General features: G+C 38.6%; 2 protein-coding genes across 8 annotated transcripts in view; one reads left to right on the forward strand and one right to left on the reverse strand.

Moving 5' to 3' along the window:
* Nucleotides 1–9,498, reverse strand: part of itgb3bp (integrin subunit beta 3 binding protein) — a 31,656-nt gene extending 22,158 nt beyond the window's left edge. For 6 of the 7 annotated variants that reach the window (XM_071486165.1, XM_071486167.1, XM_071486166.1 and 3 more), the window contains exons 1-5: nt 9,366–9,498; nt 7,834–7,888; nt 6,694–6,734; nt 6,366–6,453; nt 6,062–6,118 (exon numbers count right to left, since the gene is read on the reverse strand). In XM_071486165.1, coding sequence (XP_071342266.1) covers nt 6,062–6,118; nt 6,366–6,453; nt 6,694–6,734; nt 7,834–7,888; nt 9,366–9,440 — 316 coding nt within the window. In that variant the 5' untranslated portion in view covers nt 9,441–9,498. Of the gene's footprint in view, nt 1–6,061; nt 6,119–6,365; nt 6,454–6,693; nt 6,735–7,833; nt 7,889–8,903; nt 9,051–9,365 lie in introns of those variants that run through there. The other variant, XM_071486168.1, reaches the window with a different exon arrangement.
* Nucleotides 9,198–21,650, forward strand: efcab7 (EF-hand calcium binding domain 7). The gene is made up of 13 exons (XM_071486157.1): nt 9,198–9,579; nt 10,388–10,599; nt 10,849–10,935; nt 11,206–11,413; nt 13,321–13,442; nt 16,431–16,572; nt 17,624–17,733; nt 17,878–18,041; nt 18,492–18,625; nt 18,723–18,871; nt 19,239–19,448; nt 20,148–20,255; nt 20,513–21,650. Exons 1-13 carry the CDS (start codon nt 9,450–9,452, stop codon nt 20,591–20,593), a joined length of 1,857 nt encoding a protein of 618 aa, XP_071342258.1. The 5' UTR covers nt 9,198–9,449; the 3' UTR covers nt 20,594–21,650.
* Nucleotides 21,651–21,749: the final 99 nt, after the last annotated feature.

A 21,749-nucleotide genomic window follows, 5' to 3' on the forward strand; every position in this document is an offset into this window, starting at 1 on the left:
CATAAAAAAATCCATTACAACTATAAATGTTATCAGGTCAGTGAGGGTTGCCTGTGCATCTGAGGCTCTGGGTTAGTAGCCTCTAATGGGCCATAGGGACAAATAGGAGCCTAAGATCTGAGTTAACTGTAGTGCCAGTTGGGACATGAACACAAGGGGCCAATTAGAGGTGGTGTGAAAGGTGTTGGTTTGCTATTTTATAATCACATGTTTATACAATGTAAGGTCACTTCATTTACAAAGATGTGAGGGGAAAATGTGAATTTACCATATCCCACTTTGAAATGGGAGTAAGTAATAAAATGTAGGTAAACAACAAATATAGCTTAAGTAAAATATTTCTAAAAAATAATACATTTCAAAACTACAGTTAATGGTCTATTTTTTTTAACATTAAATAGTGCTAAAAAGATTATCTGAATAATCTAGAAGAAAAGAAAATTACAGTTGATTACATGAGAAATGGGTAACTCCATCGGCTAAGATATGATGGAAAGCTGCAGAACAGCCAGTGAATGGACACTGATGTATCAACAACAGTTTTATCAGTAAGTTATTTGTCAGGCAATAATGCCTGACAGGTACTTCTTCCAGCTTCTCAAGTGTGAGGATTTGCTGCCTTTGTGTTTCTCTGTTTCACATCATTTTAATAGACTATCTGTGGATTTTTGGTTGGACAAAACAAGCAACTTAAAGACATCAGTTTTATTAATCAATATATGCATTTGTTGGATCTTAAAAATAAATATATTGTACATCAATTCATTAAAACCGAAATATAAACCCTATAAACAAGGGGAACACACATCTGTATGTGACATCATATTCCCTGTCACAACCTAATAATAAAGCCACAAAATATAATACCCATCAAACTGCTTTGTTGGGCTGTGTTAACACTGCTCTGTTGAAACTGAGTTGAGACAGATTAGACTTCCAAATAAAAACTCATAAATGCCACATTCACAAATTGTATTCCGAATTTCTTAAGCAGAACTAGAAGCTAGAACTAGTTATATAATTACAGTAATTGCACAGTTAAATAATGAAACACCAGAGAGTGAGTCTTTTCTGATCTCAAGCCACAGTGAAAATAAGACCTGTCACCACCTCGCCTCTGACCAGTTATCCATGGTGCACATCCCCTCTTTCTGTGGCTCTAAACCTCGGACTACAGGCAGGCTCAGCGAGTAGATACTATACCATTAGAGCTATAACTCTGTGGAAGACAACTCTAATGGAAGACAATGAAAGTCTCTCCAAGGGACCACAGATTATTAATACACATTATTCTCTGGTGTTTTGCTTATAGTTTTGGAAACTATTGGTGTAGGCAAAATGTGGATGAGAGTATTAAAAACCCCATGAATCCTTCTATCTCCTAAGGGGACTGTATCAAAACATTAGTTTTGTTTATGGGCGCACTGGCTTTGTCCTTCACGTGGCCTCTAAGGGTGATAAAGTGAGAGTTACACGATCCACCTTAGGCAGAAATAGGAAATGTTGCTGTGAACACCAGCTGTTGCTTAGGTCGACTCGGGCAGTGAGAGGCCTCGGCCTTCCCAGGCGCTGCCAAATAAAGAGACTACTGTGTTGTGTAAGGCAGTTTGCACCCCCACCTTTACTTTTCAAAGGTGTTAAACTGCACAGGTGGGGAGGATTGCATAGTTTTAGCCATACAGGGGATGAGGGTTGCCATCTGAAAGAACATTATTTGCACAGCGTTGCAGCATTGTGGTTAATGTAGAATCAACATTTGTCAGCTGCCAAAGGCAGAGGCTCCGGAGGGTAGACGGGGTCTAACATGTCAGAGGATACGCTCCTACCGTTTCACACACTTCTCTCGCAAATGAATGACGGCTTCCAAGACATCTCAGCCTCACAACTGACAGCACAGATTCCACATTCATCTCCTGCCTTATCTCCCTGGGATCATACGCACGAGAAGTGAAGAGCAATTCCATTAGCTGTCAACAGCCGCAATGTCTCGCTAACAAAAACCTGGGGAATATGGGAGAGGAAAACATGATTGTAACCCCACTGGCACCCAGTGATATTACACACGCCACTGTCACTGTCGAGATTGAATATTCACAAAGAAGAGAGTTAACAGGAGGCATATTTTCTGGGTATTTGTTTATAAACCAACATGTATAGCAATGGATTTCAGTCAGTCTTTAAACTTCATCTGTAGTTAATTCAAATTTTGAATATTAGAGTTGAAGTAGAGTATTGAACCTCAGCCTATAATAGACCTGAGAAACTTGTACGAGCTGCCAATCATTACAGGACCTGAAAAGATAATGATGAAACCTTAAGTCAAGCATTTATGTATACCTGAAAGTGTTTATTTAAACAAGAAAAACAACTGCCTACGTGGCAAGAAAATAGTTGAAGAAAATACAGAGATAAATAGTCTTAAGAACTATGAAACTGGAAGAGAGGTCACTAACTGTAAACCAAAATCTTAAAAAAAAAAAATCCACACGAGTGTTTTCACCCAACTCTCAACTATATGTTGTTATGAAAAAGTACTTATTTGTTGCTATGTTAATATTTCAAAGAAACCTGGAAGTATATTTTTTGCACCCTGAGATGAAATGCAATGACATTCAGTAAATCAGAAATCACGTCTGAAAAGACTGCATACTCTGCAACCCACAGTGTCGATCGAAGGCCACCTGCTTCAGTTGGACCAATACAGCCTAATATACAACTCCCCCCTTTAATTGCAACTGTGTGGTCAATCAGAAAGCATAAAACTCCCGGTGGGTAGGTGGCATCTGTCTGTGAGGCCTCCGACGATTGATGTGCCAGACTCTGGGAGCTGCCTGGGCCAGCAGCCCACAACCTGCGACACTGCCCCATCACTTTTATGACATCTTAAGGAATCTTCTTTTTAATACAGCCCATTACTGCTGACATACAAATCTTCCCCAACATGTTCCTATCTATGGCCTGATCAATTTTTACACTGCTGAGCCGTCCCCTTTCCCCTCATTTTGTCATTTCAAAATTCATATTATATAGGATTTTCTTATGGGAAAAACTGCAATAAAAATACGTCACCAGCCTGAAGATGTGCACAAGTCAGTACTTGGCTGTTACTAAAAAGCTTCAGAGAAAATAAAATTTGTTTCTGTAGTAAGCAGAACTGTTTAAATGTTATTTATTTTTATGTTCCTAAGAAAATATATTGTGAAGTGCAGCATTGATTTAGAACATAACCATGTCTCGCTACGGGTTGGAGGGGCTGAATTTATGAATCCTTTGCACAACTCCTTTAATTGAATTTTCCAAATCTCTCACCACACACAAATAATCAATACCTACAGCTGAGGGAAACTTGCCTCAGAATTATTAGGGCCTTTCTTTTTCAATTTTGTAGTCATCAGCACATACAGGCACTGTGGGTATTTGTAATGCTGCGACTATGCCCAGAGGATTTATGCTTGCCCCAAGCCTGATTGCTCACCAAAAGTGACTTCTTTAGACTGCTTACTGAAACTTTTGTTAACCTTAAAGGACAGTCGTAAGCGCTTCTTACTGCTGCAGTCTCACTCTGAGAACGAAGCACCTCTAACTATCACAGCATAAAGTGGGAAAGGACATGACAAGGCAGGAAAAAGGTGAAAGAGGGAAAGAAAGCATGAGGGAAGAAGACATAGGAGGAAAAGTCCTCATGGATTTCAGCTGCCTCTGCAGGAGGTGGACGTGTCAGAGGCTTTGCTTTGCTAAGACCCAGGGTACAAAGTCTGAACATGCAGAAAGGATTGGTGTGTAATGGGGCTCAAAATGACCGTACTTGTTACATAATAGACAAGACTCCAAAATGTGCACTGTTAAAAAATTGTAACTGTTGAAAGCTACAAATGAAAAGCTAAATTTAGAAGTATTAAACACACCCATACTCAATTTGATTTACAGCATTACTTGGTCTGGTATGACCAGTGGCTTATGATAGCTCCTCTCAGCTAATTTTAGCAGAGTTTAGACAGATATTGCTTTGTACAGTAACTGACCTTGTTGAGTCAGTTTTTCGACTGCATGATTCTCCTCTACTTGTGTGTGTTACTGTTACGCTACGTTTTACCATTTACCGTTATCCTGTTGTTGTCACTTGTAGCTACAGTGGTTGCCTCTTTGAAGGATATTCCACAACCATGAGTCACTGTTTTCTCTTCTACTGCATGTTTGCCTTCCAGTCCAGATGTCCCAGATGAGGGGATACAAAAAAGTGACTCTTTTTTTTTTTTTTTTTTGAAACAACAATAGAGGTTTGCATGGTGGTCTTTTTTAGGGAGACAAACAGGTGCTGCAAATCAGTGCATGAGATATTATCAAAATCATAGTGTCTCAAATTGTGCTTTCACTATACATTTGAACACGTTGATTTGAATGTGAGTGACTTCTACATCTTTTTTAAAATACTGTGACTTACACTTGTGTCATATCAGCGTGACTCAGTGTTTTGTCCAGTCACTCTGAATTATGCTGCAGCCCCAAAACATCCTTTAAAGGCTCAGCTCTGTCCAGACTTCAGGGAACAGACAGATTTGTGCCCACACACAACATGACCACTCATTTTAAGTTTGAGGCTTCCTGTAAAGTGCAGTGAGAGTAGAACAATCCAATTGAATCTATTAAGTATTGAGTCTCTGTGTGGAAAACAGTTAATTATAGTTAATTAGTACGTCTATAAATCAATTACTACTCTGTACCTCTGGTGTGGTGAGTCCTGACTGCGGCAGATATACAATATATACACTGAAGCTATTTGCCAACAAGTATGACAAAAAAATTTTCATCATACTTCTTGACAATGTCAAGCGAAGAGAACAACCAGTACATATAATCTTACATCCTCATAAAGCACTCAACCTTTTCAAAAGACTTTCCCTCCCTTGTACTCAGCACATGGACCCAAAGCCTAAGGGCCATAGCAGCGAACCTAAACAAACATTTTACACTAGAGCAGAATCATGCTTCAAGATACCATCAACATCATCTGTCTGGATTTCACGCTCCCAGCAGATATAGGCCAGAACTCTTCAGCAGCTTTGAATAACAGTTTGTTTTCTTAAAATGTGTGTCTCAAGGCACACACAGGGCCAATTCTCTCCCACAGCAATCTGCCTTGACGTTGTGAAGTCTGTTGTTGTAAGGAGGTTTATGCAAAACTGATACATTTCACGGCTCTGCCATGTGACAAAAATGTGACATTCCTGGGGTGTGGATCCACAATGCATCATGTATGTTCGGCTCCCTTACTGGAACTAATTAAAATAATTTCTAACAACCTTATCGGAAAACAAGCTTGCCTCCTGACAGTACTCCCTATTCATTTTCCACAAGTCACCATTGTGTGATTGGATCACAAGAATTGCTCTGCTGCAGGCATAATATGTCCCTAAAATAATTAAATTAATTCTTTCCCTAGGAAATCCACTCATTGACTTGTTTGTGTAACCATAACAAAATGTTGTTTTTCTCCAAAGGTCACAGAGCACACGATTGTGTGAGCAAGTCAAAGCATCCATTGATGCTGTTAATGTTAAATAACAAAGAAGATGCAGGAGGAAGGAAATCAAATAGTGAAGTGGTAGTGGATGAAGATGTCCTTGGGTATCAAACACCCTCATGACTATATTTGTTTTCCTTCTTATCTTGAAATCAAGCAAACAAATGGAACAAAAAAGTTTTCTTTTAGTCTTTTACAGATCTACAGAAAAGGCCACAATCACCAAAATTTGATGAAGGCTGTCACTGAAAAATGGTGTGGCCAAAACCAGTTGTGATGTCAGCACAAAATGGGGATACCGGCCTTCTGTCTCGAGTGGAGGAGCTTGACTCAAACAGGGACATAACTTTTTATATCTTCAAACATGTGTGGCAGCTTTAATCTTCAATGAATCTTGTGATATTGTTCAACCTTCAGCTCCACTTTTCACGTGGCCATAAAGCTTCTCAGTGATCAATTTGATAAAATTCCAGAAATGTGAATAGGTGAGTTTATCTAGATAGTGTAAAGCATAAACAGTAAGGCTTGTTTATAAATTACCTTGACCGGGTTTTTTTTGGTCTTCATTTCCTTTTAAAGATGAAGCTGCTCTGGATGCTGGAAAGACAAAAACGTCAGATAAGTTTTTTTTAAAAATGCAACAAATATAGAGCCTAATCCAAAATTAGTGCCACCTTTTTGATGCCATAAGCAATTACAAACAGAATGTAAATCATGACTTGTTTTATCTATTGTACATCCAGTTTGGTCGATGAAAACTGGAGCAAATCCCATGCAACCTCAGTTTTGACCTGATGTTCTGACACAATCATATTTAACAAAGGAAATCGCTTTGTGTACTTACTCAGCTCTCTGTTTCTCTTTAGCTCAGTCTTCAGGTCAGCAGAAGATCCAGTGAGGACACGTGCTTGTTCGCTGCTGCCCTCTGCTGACTAATTAAAATACAGGATGGAGGAGATAATGAGGAAACCAAAAAGAAATAGTGAAAAAAGAAGAAAGAAAAGAAAAAACACACAGCCCTGCAAGCAGCTACTCTGAAAGTAAAAGTCATGCCAGAAGTGAATATTGAGTATATGATAAAAAACCCATCATCTCTCAATTTGAGGATATGATGGACACAAAGACATTTCCGCCTATTCTAAAGATTTAAGACCAAAGAAAAAGCCTCTCACCAATATTTCCTCCTGCTCTTTCCTGGATCTGATGAATGCATCTGGTCAAAGCAAAAGAGAGTGACAGTGAAGCAATTACATGTTCAGAGGGCTTCAGATTATACTGAAGACACTGAATGACAGTGGATTGAATAAAAGTCTGTCTTAAAAGCTAAAAAGACATATCTTAAAAGTTTATTCATATTTATCAATACTAATCACTTATATATTGGCTATTTTTTATATTGATCAGTGGCCTGAGGTATGTATGGTAAATATATGGGCCTGGATATGGTCTAAAGAAAACCACATGAAAAGGCAGGCACAGTAATTTCAAAAAAGGTACATATAAGATAAACATACCATTAAAAATGTTTTCAGATGTAAGCCAAATCTGTGCTACCTTTATTTCAAAACAGTGCATTTCTCTGGTCTGAAAAGCTATATATAACTAAAGGATTACTACCTCTTCTGTAAACCAGTTATTTATTCTTTTATTCAGTTATGCCTTTATTTGTTTATTTTGTGTGTTTTTGTTCTGCTTTATTGTACTTTTGGTATTTTATTGGTTTAGAAGTGTATCCATTTTTAGTCCAGCTGTTTGGGGTTCCACTTTTTCCTGCAAATACAATTAAATTTATGCTGAAATCTACAATAGCTCAAAACACTGCTGTGCCCCAAGTGACCCTAATATGACATGACCAAGTGAGTGTTATGAATGTACTGTAAACCGAGCTAATGTAATGTATTAGTGACAGCACTATAAAATTAAAAACTAATGCTTGTCTTGATGGATGGGCCAGACACCAAATGTCTGCCTGGGCTAAGGAAATGGTTCTTGTGTTAAGTGACTCTTATACAACTATTTTTAGTGCTATGTAAATCACTGATAATTTGGCCAGTGATGGATCCCCGTCATTCCATGTCTCCTGTCATTAAATTCTGCTATGTCATTATGACCATCAGGAAAGTGTGGCAATTGAAATATAGCCACTCATAAAAGGGAGTTCACTGTAACCCTTTAACTCTGTGTTCTACACAGACTTTGGCTCTCTTATTTGATAATTAATAGTGAAAAAAAGCCTAAGGACAAATATGCTGCACATTAAAATAAATAGCACAAAACAAAATAAAATCTAAATATTTGAGTTAAGTACTCACTTTCCCAACTCTGTCTGCAGGACCTCTTCTTCATGTGCAGTGACTTTGGTTTTGCCTGTTGATGACACGCAATAACCTTCATACCACAATCTAGAGTTCACTAGAATATACATATTACTACAGGATTACATTACACACTGTGACTCAAATTAAACAGCCATAGCCTATACTCTGAAATGCAGTTACAGATTATGCACAGTTGCAACTATATAAGACGATCGCATCTTTAAATATTAAATTGATAGTTTTTTAGATAATTGTTTACTGTACGCAGAATAAAGTCATTGAGCACAAATGTACTTTTTCAATAATGCCCTGCGTCACAGTCACACATATACTGTGGGTCTTCAAGAGTTCAGTCAATCCCTGCCCAGATTATAAACTCCCAGTTCAATGGAATGAACTGCTGCCTTCCAGGTCAAATGCCATTTTCTCAAACTTTTAGACCTCAGCTGCCTTGTAGTAGTTGAGACACATCTTCACAAAATGTTTTGGAGAGGACAAAGCAAAGTGGACCACATTTACAATATGATATGTGCAGTATGTTTGAGGGTGTTAGTCAGTCTTTCTATGAGTAGCCCATGCGTCTGTGCCTTAGGCACAACTTTTGTGATATTGTACACATGACATCTCTTCAGAAACCTGTAGGGGCATTTGTCACCACACCTGCTTGAGAACTTGCAGCCCCAGTCAGAGTTGTGTGGTGTCTTGCAAGTACTGGTATTTTTTTGGAAGCTGGATGCTATTGGGCACTGTCATTAAAAAAGTTAAGCCTCACTGCATTGCTTGATTTTATTAGAAGTTACATAAAACAACTAAGGCATTCTTGTTTATTGGAATATTCAGTGGATTTTATTACGATTCCAGTGACAACACAATTAGCCCACAAATAATTTAATCTATCATAAACAGACACAGACACAAACTAGGTGATACTGTAACTATAATGTTAACAGCCAGTGCTGTTTATAGACTAGACTATTCTGACAGCAGAAAAAGTACTATTTAGGGTGCAAGTCTCGTTAGGTGACAACAAGATACATTAAAAAGATACAGTGGACAAAACTCACGGCATTTTGTGTTGCAGACAGCGTCAGTGCATAAGTTTGTTCCAAATTTATGAAACAGGCGCCATTACTACATTCAAACAGTTCGTGCAGAACATTATCTGTCGTATATATAGTTCCGGTATCCCCTCACTTAGAAAATGGCTAGGACAACGCACCAGACATCCTGAAACCCAAAAAATATATATCTATATTTAAATTCTGACATTTTAATTTTTTATGGAGATATAATCGTCACGAAAGGCATTGCATTGCAGTTTTTAACAGCAACGGGAACATTTAATGTTTGTTTCTTCAGTGTCGTGCTTCGATGAACACCGACGAGTTTTTGTTTACGTAGCAACAAGCTGCGCATAGCAACGGTTTTCGACAAATGGCACCGCTAACTGCTATTTGATACAAGATAATGTATTTTGCATGCTTCCAGGCGATTATTGCAATGTGATAAAGAAGTAAAAATTATACCATCTCGCCTAGGGTACCTCCTGTTTGGTTTCTATATTGTAGTGAGCTAGCAAACGTTATCCAGGTCGATCTCATCCCCCAAAGATGTCTTTTCAGGAGTCACCTCGTCCTTCCGATGAAGCGGAGGCTTTCTACGTGCAGTGCAGAGCATCGTATCTCGCCGTGTTCAAATCTAGTTTGACAAATATCACTTCGAAACAGCAGTTATGTCGTGGTAAGCTAACTTAAAACTACTTGCTCGTAAGGCAACTGTCAGTGTTACGTCAAACGAAAATACATCTTTGATCGATTTAATTTTCGTGCTGTTTCTATAACGTTAGCTCAGGCTATTGAGATGATGTTATCTGGAAACACTGAACGAGAGCACCTTGAAGGCAGTCATGATATTATCTATAGGATATAAGGGATTTCCTTTTTAACATCTAAATACTGATATCTCAAAAAATGTATGAGCCACCAAATTTAGCTGGCCACTAGCATTAATTCAGTATTTATGAACCTCTCTGCAAGACAAATCAGATGATGACATTGAGTTTTGATGCTCTAACGTCCATCTTAGAGAGACAGTTGTCTGTATTTGTAGATACTGACTTCCACGTCCAGGTAGTATTTGGAAGAGGATAATATGATTTTGTTCTGGTTAGGTTTCCTCTTTAAACTCTTAGACCCACACTGACCAGCCGGTGAATCATCGTTACAAACCCATGCTGTGCTGCTAAACATAAATCAGTTTCACAGAGCATCTTGTGATGACCCCAGTTATCAGAAATATCACATGTATGAATTAATTTTGGGGAAATGTGCATAAAAGGAGAGATAAAGAGCTGATGCAGAATATCTGAGACAGTGATTTTTCCCAACCTCTAGAGGGGAAAATAACAGAGAAGAAGTGCGTGCTGAGTGGTTAATTTTTCTAGTAATCAGTGGTTCAGATGTTACATTGTGCAAAAACAGTTGTGCTACAGTTTTCTGTCCTTTGCCTTTGCTACTTCTGTAGTCAGTTCTCCATTTATCCCATTCAGTTCTCCAGCAAGCAGGAAGAAATCCATCCCATGCCACTCTCAATAAATACTGGACCCCAAGAACATCTAAACTAAACTTTGATGACTTCTGTGAAATTCTCAAGTGTGAGAAGAAAACTGAGGAAACTGAGCTGATGAGAGCTTTCAAAAAGATGGATGTAAACGGTGATGGGTACATCACACACAGTGAACTGGAGAAGGCCCTCACTACTGTGAGTAGTTTAGAGCATTTTTTATTAGACAGATCTGCAACAATCATTTATTGTTTATGAATGCTACGGTTGTTCATTTTGAGTGACTTGAGTGACGTTGTACAATTGGCCAACTGAGCTAAACCAACAACTGGGGACACATTAATGTGATATTACAGATGTGAACTGTGTAGACATAAAATAATTAAAATCACTGATATTTTTAGTCTGATGTTTTTACTACTAAAGAAAATATGTTGACTCTTCCAGAGAGGAGACAAGATGACCACTGAAGAGGTGAATACCATTTTCTCATTAGCTGACATCAACAAAGATGGCAAACTGGACTATACAGAAGTAAGTTTGGACAAGTATGAAGTGACTTCTCTTCTACTATACTAGGTTGTCTTGTGTGTCCAAGACTATGAGACACAACGAGACTCAAAGTTGCACTGAAAATTCAATAGTACAAACAAAAACAACAGTTTTTCTCCCATGATTTGCTCCAAGCTTGTCTTTATTTAGTGTCATATGCTTACCTCAACGCAAGCATTTCTGACCCTCTCCATTACCTCAAAACTGTGCTCATGTATCATCTTCTGACGGATGGTTTCCTGTTGCTGTCAGTTCTGCAGATTGCTTGTGTCTACAGTAGAACAATGTCAGATGGCTGCTTTGGAGAGGCTCGAGGCTGATGCCAAGCTGAAGAGGCAGAACTTTGGCAGCCAGTCATACAGCCCCCCAAAGAGCTCTGTGTCATCAGCATCGTCAGCAGCAGCAGTGGCAGCAACTCACCCTCAGCCTCCAGAAACATCAGATGCGACACTCAAGAAAGGTAGGACACGTGGCTTCCCAGAACATTAAGAAGACTGGTTCTGAATTTGTGTTTGTTTTAAAAAGAAATGATCTGTTTGTGTCAATAAACATTTAATGCTGTGCTCAGAGAGATATCATTGCATCGGTATACAGAGCTACATGTCCATAGTAGCAGCCTATCATAGATATACAGTATACAGTACAGTATAATACTCTCTTTCCAAAGATGTACACCGATTGCCCCAATACGCCTCACCGATTAGTTTTGATGAATAAATAATAGCTCTGTTATTGATCGATTTTTCACTCCCTGTATGACAAATCACCTCATTAAGACAGTCCATACATCACAATAGCTGCACAATTAGAGCTGCTTGTTTGGAGGGAGGAGACTGTAAAGTGTTGTGATTTGGGTAATCATTTCTGTCATTAAGAGATTGACAAAAGCTCTGTCTACACTGATGAAAAATGTTGGTTTTCAGCTCTGGCTTTGGAGTAAGAACTTGCCAAAAAGATATGTTTTTGTAGTCTAAACAAGCAAGGACTGGGTTCACGTCCAGCTGCAGTCATCTGCTACCACAGATAATGAACCAACAGACACCACCTTCAGTCAGTTGAAGATGGGTGTAAAAATCTACCTTTTTCATTTTTAAACCAGTGTTTTGTGGAAAGAGAAGAACAGAGACCCTGGATGAGTGAGCCAGGGACAACCCCACAGCGGGAAGATAGATGGGGTTGATTTAAATGGTCAGTCCATGTTCATGCTATTGATTTGGAGGATCCCACCACTTCTCACTGGGGAGATGATGAGGGATTAGATGGCGGTAGAGAGGAGGGCCCAGTCGACCACCACTGCAAAAACAAATGAGCTCCCACACAGTAGTCGGGATTATCACATTATTGTGCCTCTCCCAGGTATTGATTTATACCTGTTACATTTTAACAAGGCTCTGACATGAGAAGCTACGTGATCGCACATGTTGAATAGGTTATTCTTGGAGCTCAAAAACTGTTTTGACTGCTCATTTGGTCTTACATTTGTCAGTATAAACCAGTACTTCTCTCAGAAATGCACTGTAACTGTATGCGACATGGGTAATTTTGGCTGATTTTTCACAAATAATTGATGAGATTAAATTATGTATTAGGTGTTTTGTGTCTAACAGTCAGGCCAATTGATGGACTGTCATGGTGTTTCTCTGATAATTGGTCTATTTAGTTCAGTTCTTGCAGTTTTCTAACACCAGGGAACCACCAGTGCTGAAACAATACTCCAACATTCAATACAACCTCACACTGAAGCTTTTGTTAGGCCACGTTTCAGTGCATCTTTGTCCACTTTCACAACACAGCTGCAATTTGGTCCTCTAGATTAAAATACTCTCATCAATACAAAATGGATCCATGACAAATACCATGACAGTTGGTCTATTTATTCTCTGCTACGGTAATTTGCTTGTAAGCCTATCACATTACTTGATTTCCTGGGCTTGGAAACAATCAGACCCCTCATTAGTGAATTGATATTTTCTGGCTTCAATTAGTGTTCGAGAAAAAAAGTTGTGCAAGGTAATGGATTTGAGAGGGTTCCGTTGTGCCATTTTTGATTTAAAATGCCACCATAATTAATTAGAATGGGGTTGAACATGAGATGACACTTTTTTAGCCAACCCAAATGCAAAGCAGCCATCTTCACTTGAACTTGGGACTGGACTTCTGAGAAGACAGATTACAGTGTCAATTATGTTGTGCGCCTCATCTCTCTTTTGTGTTTACTGTTTGGACAGGGGAGGGTTGTACTTAATCTGTCAGTCAGCCAGTTGAGCCCTCTGTTGTATTTTACATGTATTTTTGTATATGTATTTTTAGCATATGTATTTGTCTTTGTGATTTCTCATCTTTGTGTCTGATATGTGTTTGTTTCAGACAGCCGATCGTCTTCTCGTCCTTCCTCCGCTCGCAGCAGACGGTCCTCCCTGTCAAACTCAATCACAATGACATCCAGCAGCACTAAGGCCAGCAAGACACCAGAACCTTCAGGCTTACAGGTAAACTATAGGAGTTACGTTTAGTATAGTCATAATGTTTTAGTATTTAGGGATTTTTATGCCTCTGCACTGGTGACAGCCAGGGCCAGAGGCATGTTTTCAGCTTGTCCCATTCTTTTGAACATGATAAATCACTAACACCTTGAGAGAATTTTATCTGATCAGGCCCAAACGTTCACTCGGACTCAAGGATGAACAGATTAGATTTTGGTGGTCAAAGGTCAAAGGTTAAGGTCACAGTGAACTCACAGTTTTGGCTTTGTGAATGTGATATCTCAGTAACACTTGAGGGAATTTCTTAAAATTAGGCGCAAATGTTTGTTTTGACTCAAGGATGAACTGATTAGGTCAAAGGTCAAGGTCACTGTGGCCTCACAGTACACGTTTTTGCCCATAACTCACAAATTCAAATGCTAATTATGACACAATTTAACACAAATGTCTAATTGGATAAAATGATGAAGTGGTGACATTTTTAATCCAAATGGTCAGAGCTCAGTTTCATTGTGACATCATAATGTTCTGCAAAAACACTTCAGGCCATTCTTCAGTGCTGTAACTCAGGAAGGGGAGATAGTGACCATGATTCGTGCAACCTGGCTGGTAAGCAGAGAGTTACAACCATAATTCAAGATTCAGTAAGAAGACACACAGATGTATAGATATTACCCACTCTGAAGTCCTTTAAAGATCCAATTTTATAATCACTGCTCTATTTATTTAATGTTTATTTAATATTTATTTTAGTAGGGATAACTTTAGGACACGGACCAATGCCACATGCACAGTATTTATAGCCCAATCTAGATTACAATGCCTGTCCTGAGATGGGCCTTAATACAAATATGAAACTCAACAAGAAAACACACTAAACAGGTAAAAACAAAAACAATGATACCTATATAATTACCATAAATCTCAATGACGAGAACCTGATTACTTATGGCTACACGACAGATTGCTCTTTAAAAGCTGTTTCAACTGAAATTTAAAATTACTATTATGTTGTTAGTTATGTTATTTACACTGCATTTTTTATTGTTTTTTATTAGCAAAATGCTATATTATGAATCATACAGATTAACCATCAGTGATCTTCGTACATGAGACCCCATGATAAAAAGGACCCTGCAGCCCCATGGCTCTCCCACTATCACTGCCACCCAGTGTTTTTGATGGGCGAATTTAGTCCTGGGTGGATAGATATACACTGTATTGATCCCTTGCTCTTTGTTTTCACTCTTTTTGGCTTAACCTCGCCTGGTTTGCTTTACAGCAAGGAAAAAAAAGTAAATAAATAAATAAAACTAACAGCCCCCTGCTCCATCTCTCAGGTCCAAGCATTGTGTTGAGATTGGAAAGGGCCAGACATCATCGAGGTAAAAGAATGTGTGTCCAGAGATTACCTCCGAGGGAAGTTCTCCTCGCTATATTGGCTGCTATATTGCCACAGGCTGATAATTGGGAGGTGGTGGGTGGAGGGTAGGCTGTGTTTTTGTAGTGGTATGATTGTGTATGTGTATCTGTGTGTGTGTGTGTGTGTGTGTGTGTGTGTGTGTGTGTGTGTGTGCCTTGTCAGATGTAAATGTGTCTTAATGAACAGAAAGCTGGGCAGTAAGGATTACTCATTCTCAGTATTTATGTAGAGGTTAGAATTATAAGATAAGGCAAAGTTCAAGTGTGTGTGGTTGTGTGTGTGTGTGTGTTTGTGTGTGTGTGTGTGTGTGTGTGTATTGATGTGTATTTATGTGTGTGTGTGTTTGTGGCTGGTTTGGTGTATGTGACCCTCTGTGTAACAGTAAATCAGACCTGTGGCCAGAGCAGGTGACAGCGCCTGTATTAGTCTGCAGGCTGACCCTCTCTCTATGGGGGCATTAATTCTGATGTCTTTAAGCAGTAGACGGGTGCCTATGGCAATTTCCCTCATTTAATATTGTCTGGACAAACCACTGAAGTGTTATGATTTGATCTTTTATGCCTCTCACAGCCCAAGATAAATACTTTGAGAAAATGGCTTTTCTCTAAAGGAGTGACATGCTCCGTCTTTATGGTACTTTCTTTGTTTAACTTGGTGATTTATTTGTCCACTAAAAGGATATATAGCCTATTCCAGACTTGCGTGGCCCTCAATGTCCTCTTACTGTGTGTCCACATCAACTGTGTTTTCATTTAATGTGTCTCCAATGAGTGGAAGGAAAACTTCCTTGTTTTGATGTTCCTGTTCAATTTCAAATTATTGTCTCATTTCAGTTGTGCTGCCAGACAGAGGAACAACAGGATTTCAAAATGAGAGAAATATTAGGATTCATAAATATGGCCAAAGTAGCCTCTTGATAGTTTTGAATGACCGCTGGCCCAAGATTGAAAAGGCTGTATTTATCAAAGTTAAATGGACTCCAATTTGCCATATCAGGTACTCGAGGGAGATTTACTTCAGCCTGCAGCAGAAACAGAGTGTAACACTTCTGCCCTCCTCTGGCTCAGCATGAGAATAACAAGTGTTTACACACTGCTGAGCTGAGATAAACTGTGAAATAATGAATATGCCCCCTGAAGGTTGTAGTGATAATTATCACAAAGGCAGTTTCTTTTAATCAAGTGAGCAACCTCACTGACATGATTGACTGCTTAATTCGCTTTTTCATGCCAAAATATATGTCGCCTGTTGCAAGATCAATCCCCCTTTTAATAGGAACTGCAAATTAGTTTTGGTTTCTGTTGAATGAATAAATGCATTTTGTTGTCAGGCAGCAAAACTGTTTGTTGAGATTGTGTCAGGATCTAAACAGAGACCACACATCATCAAATATATTAGGATACATAACATAAAATACTGCATGTAATATTTCAGAGGGACTGGGTCAATGTCTGATAAAGTTTAGAAATAATTATTTTTCTGCTTTATTGGCCACTCTGTTTGAATGAAAGTTTGTATGAATGTAGTGAGTCTGTTGGATAAGCAGGAGAATCTGTTGTCCATTGTTCCAGGAGTGGCATCACAGTTGCATGAAAGGATGTTTCTTCTTGGAGGATGATGGGAGTATCAGCTCTCTGCAGTACCAGCTCCATGTCCCCCAGACAACCAACGTCTACCTAACCATCCAACCACTCAGCCTCAGCCACAGACCTGGTACTTACACTGGTTTATGTTCCGCATAAGAAACAAAAATTGCAAAAATGGTTAAAAATGATAACCTGGTCAGCTGTTTGGACGTCTTATTTCTGCTTGCTTCCCTGATTAGCGAGGTCAGAAATTAGGATCAGGAATAGAACAGCACCCCTGGAGCTAGTGGAAAATTAGTAGTTTTCTTCTGTGGATTCTGGATTTGAACCTCGATTGATCAGGATTCATATCTTAGAAGTCCCATATTTTAATTTCCTGATGGGCTGCTTGCTGCACCATTTCGACACCAGAGTTGTAGTAGCACCCAGTGTAGTTGCACAGTTTTAAAGAGGCTTTTTGTGACATTGTAACATAAATAAAGTATCGCCCTAGTAATTTTCAGATCATGAATCATAAACGAAAAGACCATACAGAAGACTGACTTCATTTATTGGCCACTGCACTGTATTTTACATTGTGTGGCAGCAGGTCAGAGTTTGTAGGAAATGTGCTAGATTGTGTTCCAGCTCAGTGGGCAATAATTTATAACAAACAATAAGAAGAGGATGTGGTACAGTTTATAAAATTGGAGTTTCCACCTGTTTATGTTTTGGTATAGAAATACTCAACACACTCAATACTCCTGCTGCCGTCAGAAAATGTTAACAGTTAACATATTGTATGATATGTTTTGTATATGGTAGTTTTCCATTGAATATGTTGTTTTGTTTTTGTTGTTTAATCTGTTAAACCTAGAATGTAAAATAGTGGAAGTATGTGGTAAAAGGAAACAACCACATACACAAATAGTATAAGTATTCTGTTGGAAGTGTTTATAATAGGCTTGAGTGGTATAATCAATGACAAAATACAGAAATACTTGTTTGTTCATTGGTAGGATTGCTGACAAAGCAATGGCTACGGTAAAAAAAAATCCTCTTTTTTAATTAATTCACTTCCTTTTTTGTTATACTCATGTTTTCACAATCATTAGAGTGAAAAGTGCCCAGAGGCTGAGATTTTGTGAGGTGAAAATGTGATTTACTTTACATATTCCTGTAATCCTGTTACTTTACAGACAAGTGTTCATCCTGGATCACAGTGGATACAGCTCTTTTTATCATGTCAGCTGGGGAAACCAAAGAAGACCCAACTTTAGTGCACTTCACCGAGTCAAAAGACAAAGAGGTATATATGATATGATATTTAAGGGAGTTTGTGTGTTCATAGAAAAAAAATCTTGTATCAAATATTTATCCCTAGATGCCGGATGAAAATTCCAGGATATGCCAAGCATTTGTAACTCATTTAGCTACTCTTTTGTTCCTACAGACATATGTTTGGAAAGGAGAACTGAATGCTGGGACGTACTACCTGCTTCCCTTCACCAGTGGCTGCAGATTAAAGAAAAAGAGCAAAAAGAGCCCTTCTAATAAATCTGTGGAGCTTGTCTACAGGACCGACACTGGAGAACTAGACCTCACCAGGGACCTCAGGTTTGTGTGTGTCTGTATATACATGTATGTGTGTACTTGTCTGCTTCATTCATCATCAATATTAAAAAAAAAAACACACAAAGCTCTTGATTTACCAAATGGATCTTACTTTTTTACTCTCAGCTGTTGTCTCCAGTTTTGGTTAAGGAGAGAAAAACTGAAATTGTCCACTAATGTTTAAAGTACTAATGTGTATATATAAAATACTCAACATGCACATCATCAGAAAAATATCTTTGGCATAAAAAATAACAAACACTGTAGTATAATCTGTGCTTTGATACATTCCTGTGGCTGCTGGACAAAAGTCTTGACTGCGTTGCTTGCTGTGTTGCTATTGTAGTAGTGTAATGGTAAGATGAATGGAAAGATGGACTGGAGAATGAATGGAGGATGTGTAATTCTAGGTCTGTCATGAAATGTGTCTGTATTGCTCCCTTTGTGCCACAGGGAGGCGCTGTCTGACATCTTTGAGGTTATAGACCTGGATGGAAATGGTTTGCTCAGTCTGGAAGAGTACAATTTCTTTGAGCTGAGGACCAGTGGAGAGAAATGTGACAAGGATGCCTGGGCGGTCTGCAAAGGTAATCATTTCCAATACAGCACTGATACATAGGAAAGCCAGTGACAACTTTTGTCAACCAATGATTAGTATTAACTGCATGTTTTTTGGGGGGGCAGAAAACTTTGATATGAGAAAGAACCAGCTGACACGGCAGGGCTTCATGGAGCTGAACCTGATGGAGGCCACAGAGAAAGATGGAGACCCTGCAGACCTGTGGGTCACCCTGGAAGCCATGGGCTACAACCGCATGCTGGAGTTAGTCGAGGTAGGTTTACACATCTGATTTCACTCGATACATTATGGCATGATGTGACCCTAATATGCTTAAATTTAAGGCTTCCACCTCAGTAAGTTATTCTACACAACATTACACACAACACACACAAACAGCATTATTATGACCATTTTTATGACTATTTTACTCTTATTTATCTCTATAGACATTTTTATGCTACAATAAGGAGTGGATTGCTGCTACATCTATCACATAGTCTATTGAATCAACATTCTTGTTTCTCCCACTTGGTTTCTCCAGAGAGAGAGAGAGAGAGAGAAACACTTCTAGACTTTCAATAATTCACTTGAGTCCTACTAACAAATTAAATGAACACCCCTTCCTCCCACTCTGTCAGGCTTGTCCATTCCAGATAGATGTTCACTGTGAAGACACTCAGCTGTCAATCCAGCCACTCAGTATGGACTCAGGACCAAAGCTTCTGAACCAGGCCCTGCAGAAGTCCATCACAGCCAGGACAGGGGCCAAAGCACTGAGGGGACAAGACAATGTTTTCATCTACACATACCGGGGAGAGCACAGGATCTCCTCCCTCATAGCCAACAAGGTAGGCAACACACTTTGTGTAGGAGTTATTATTTAACTGCAGGTACATTTATTCTAAAAAAAAATGTAATATCCAAAATGTGACACAAGGCCATACAGGACCATTGATGTGAAGATGCTCACACAGGTCAGCAGTATCGCAAATGGATGAGTCAATTCCTGGTTGACTGTGTTAGTTCAGGCTCTATGCATCTTAATGGCCAGCTGACAGTCCACCTTTCAATGAGAGAATTAATGAACACTAGAGTCTTATTTATTGAATGTGGTATTGATCCGAGCATCAGAGTGTTTACTGTACAATAAGTATGTCTATATATTTCATATGGAAAACAGCTGCCAAGATTTGAATTAGACATTCTCTCTGAGTACAGTGCTGCTACAGTCTGTGGCTGCTAAAGACCATTCACCCCGTTGTAATTGATATGCAGCAGCAGTATCCATTCTCATAGCAACAGGAACTACTCTAAAAGAATGATCCGGTGATACAATAAAACAACTGAACAGGGGAAACAGTTTACCTAGTTATGATGAGAGTGTTTATTTAGATCAGTTATTTATTTAGTTTTTTGTACTTACCCAGTCTCTTAGAATTCATCAACAACTCTAGCAGTCCTCTATACATTTAGCTGGTGAAATTGATTTCTGCACATTCATTGATTTCATTGAGTTCATCCATTCACCAATAGTTTTTGTGTTGCAGACCAACCAGAGAGTGACTGTACATGTAAACAATGAGCAGAGCAGGAACTGCAGCAGCAGTAGAGGCATGAGTGTGTTTGCTGTGGAGGTGCCAGCCCGGACCAAGATGGTATGAAGTTTTTCCTTGTTCTCTCTGACAATCTGATAAATATCTTGATTATTATCATAATTAGAGATGCACATCTTGGAAATACAAAATTTCCACTCTACTATATTCAAATTTACAATTACATTGTCCATTCTGAATTAAAAAAATACTTCTATGATAATACAAATGATTAAAGTACAAATGATGAACTATGTTGGAATTAAATGATTATATGGTGTTTTAGATGCTCATGCAAACATGTATGTCCTGTTTTCCAGGTGTGCCAACATGTGCTGCCCATCAATGAGAAACAGGACTGGACCTATAACTGTGTGGAGACCATACTAACCTGCACATAAGGTGTATTCTTACGAAAGACTCAAAGCTCATCCGTGCTATTACTACAGAAAAGTGATGGGCAAAAAATAATTCATAAACCAGTGGTTTCAAACAGGGTACATAATGAATACAAACTGTGTTATGTCTAATTTTACTCTAACCAACAAGATCCAAAAGGAAGACTTATCATTGCAACTTCTATCAACCCTGTGTTCAAAGCTTAGCTATGTGTGTTGTGGTGCCTCTTGTGTCAGACTGGAACCCCAGCTGAGCTGAGACCCTCTGCCTGCTTGTGGAGAGCAGCTTGATCAGACCCTCATGCAGCTCAAAGGTTCTATGCAGCAGAGGTGTTTAACACTGATGGCAGATGTACAATTAATAATGGTTATTACTGCTTTTATTGTGCCTTCGTATGTGCATTTGGTTAATGCAGAGAATTTCAAAATGCCCTTTATGTTACGTAACACTTTAAATACACAGGTAGAGATCAAAGGTTAAATTGCCAACAGACACTTTTATTAATAATTTATCATATAAAATAAAAGCTATTGCCATGATGAACTTAATCATTTTTTAAGGAAAAAAATTCTCCTAAGTCTTCTCATGTGTCAGGTTCTGTGCTTTTAATTATATACTGTATTGTTTATTAATTACAGTTATGCTTTAAATTTAAATGGGCCATGTCAGACATTTCCCAGGCAGTTTGAGATTAGTTGATACAACACAACTTAGGTTCTCAAACAACTTCCTATAATCACAATTAAATGTAACGTTATGATTTGTCACAGTGTAGTCATGTAATCAGAAAGGCCAAAACACAGGTGATAAATCTTTATTTTGTTTTTTATATTTCTTTTATATATTTTACTTTGAAAGATATTTTATTATTTTATCATATTACTTGTGAAGATGTAAATACATATTTGCAACCAATATTCCAATGCCAGGCTTCCTTCATTGAATTTGGTTTACATTTTTGAATGCATTGCATCATTATGTGTCACATAAGTGTCTTCTTTCTACAGGTAATGCATATTATAATGCAGAATAAAAGCAGATACTCTCTAAAAGGGTGAATAGGATGTACAGGTGATTTTATTTGCTAGAACAATAACTGCCAATCAAAACTGAATGCTATTCTATTTCAGCCCTGCATGAAATCTGTGTTTCCCTGTG

This window comes from Trachinotus anak, unplaced genomic scaffold, assembly GCF_046630095.1.
Source record: "Trachinotus anak isolate AG129_WGS33_773 ecotype Australia unplaced genomic scaffold, CSIRO_AGI_Tana_v1 ptg000010l, whole genome shotgun sequence".
In the NCBI taxonomy this organism is placed as follows: Eukaryota; Metazoa; Chordata; class Actinopteri; order Carangiformes; family Carangidae; genus Trachinotus; species Trachinotus anak.